The sequence below is a fragment of the Trypanosoma theileri genome (genome assembly GCF_002087225.1).
Source record: "Trypanosoma theileri isolate Edinburgh chromosome Unknown TM35_Tth_36_V1, whole genome shotgun sequence".
Classification (NCBI taxonomy): Eukaryota; Euglenozoa; class Kinetoplastea; order Trypanosomatida; family Trypanosomatidae; genus Trypanosoma; species Trypanosoma theileri.
Genome location: NW_021639878.1, coordinates 221,815 through 223,141, shown reverse-complemented (window position 1 = coordinate 223,141; position 1,327 = coordinate 221,815). Strand labels below are relative to the sequence as shown.

The window sequence follows — 1,327 nt, the reverse complement described above, 5'->3', positions numbered from 1 at the left end:
AATAATAATAATAATAATAATAATAATAATAATAATAACAGACGAAAAAACAAAACGAAGAAAAAAAAAAACACATACAGCTATACCGCCCCCTTTATAAGACCTTTCCATGTATTCTCACTGTTATCATTTTATTTCATTTTTTGTTTATCCCCCCTCCCTCCCCTTTCTGCATATCACAACATATTAAAAGAATAAGCCCAACACTCGCATAGGGAAATTAAACAAACAAACAAACAAACATGTGTGTTTTTTTTTTTCTTTCAAATATTCACAGCGTTGCAAAGTACTCATCCCCAATCGTCCAAAGTTCAATTGCCTGCACAGACGCCAACGGCTCCCCACCCTCCACCCGCACTCCAGAAGGCAAATCACTCTCTTTACCATCACTCCCACTATTACTATTACTATTATTATTACTATTACTATTATTATGAATATGTTTGGCCGCAAGCATTAATAAGGAAGAGCGAAGACCAAACGTTGGGCAATATGTACTACTTGACACGGTGTCGAAATCCGCCGAGAGCATCAGTGCGGGTCCTTTACCACCACCACCAATGGCAATAGATCCATCTTCACATCGCATAATATAACGATTACTGGGATTCTGCGGTACATTAAATACATGAATGGTTTCATCTAATGGACTTAAATAGGAAGAGGAAGATTTAGGAGAAGATGATTCTAAAGCTGCTGTTGTTGTTGTTGTTGTTGTTTTTGTTTTTGTGGTTGATAATCCCTTTGAGGAGGATTGGGTGGTGTAAAAAACAAAACTCTCTTCACTTCCAACGTAACGACGGTTGGTCGCTTGTGGAATGGTAGAGAGATAAGCTCCAAGAAGAATATCACCCCTATCTCCTGCTGTTATCATTAAAATAGATGGTCTTTCTATACCTTTACTTTCTCTAATATGTGTGGTACACTCATGCTGCAATGCAAATCGTGAAAATCCATGATATTCACTACTGTAAATAAGACGCCAAGTACGACCTTGAAATCGTGGTGGTAAGTGTGTTTGTAAGGAAAGGAATTGAGTTCCACTAAGCAATATATTAGGTTTAATCGCAACCTCACGTTTGAGAGAAATATCGGGTTGTAAATACTCCAATGCGTCTTTGACCTCAAATGTGGATATCATCTTATTATTGAACTCTCCATCTTTGTTGGCGTTCTTATCACCTGAGCGAAAACCCACAAATGGGAATAAGCGAGAATAATTGGATCCCATTTTGTTATTTGTTTATTTATTTATTTTTTTTATCTTTATTTATTTATTTTTTTTTTTTTTTTGGACTCTCTGCTCTGGGGAAATAATACTCAGAAT

The 1,327-nt window shown here is 36.4% G+C and overlaps 1 protein-coding gene across 1 annotated transcript; it reads right to left on the bottom strand.

Moving 5' to 3' along the window:
* Nucleotides 1-271: 271 nt before the first annotated feature.
* On the bottom strand, nt 272-1,231 carry TM35_000361760 (uncharacterized protein; the record flags this gene model as incomplete). The annotated part of the gene is made up of 1 exon (XM_029029361.1): nt 272-1,231. The coding sequence occupies one exon, from the start codon at nt 1,229-1,231 to the stop codon at nt 272-274; it is 960 nt and encodes a 319-aa protein (XP_028879382.1).
* Nucleotides 1,232-1,327: the final 96 nt, after the last annotated feature.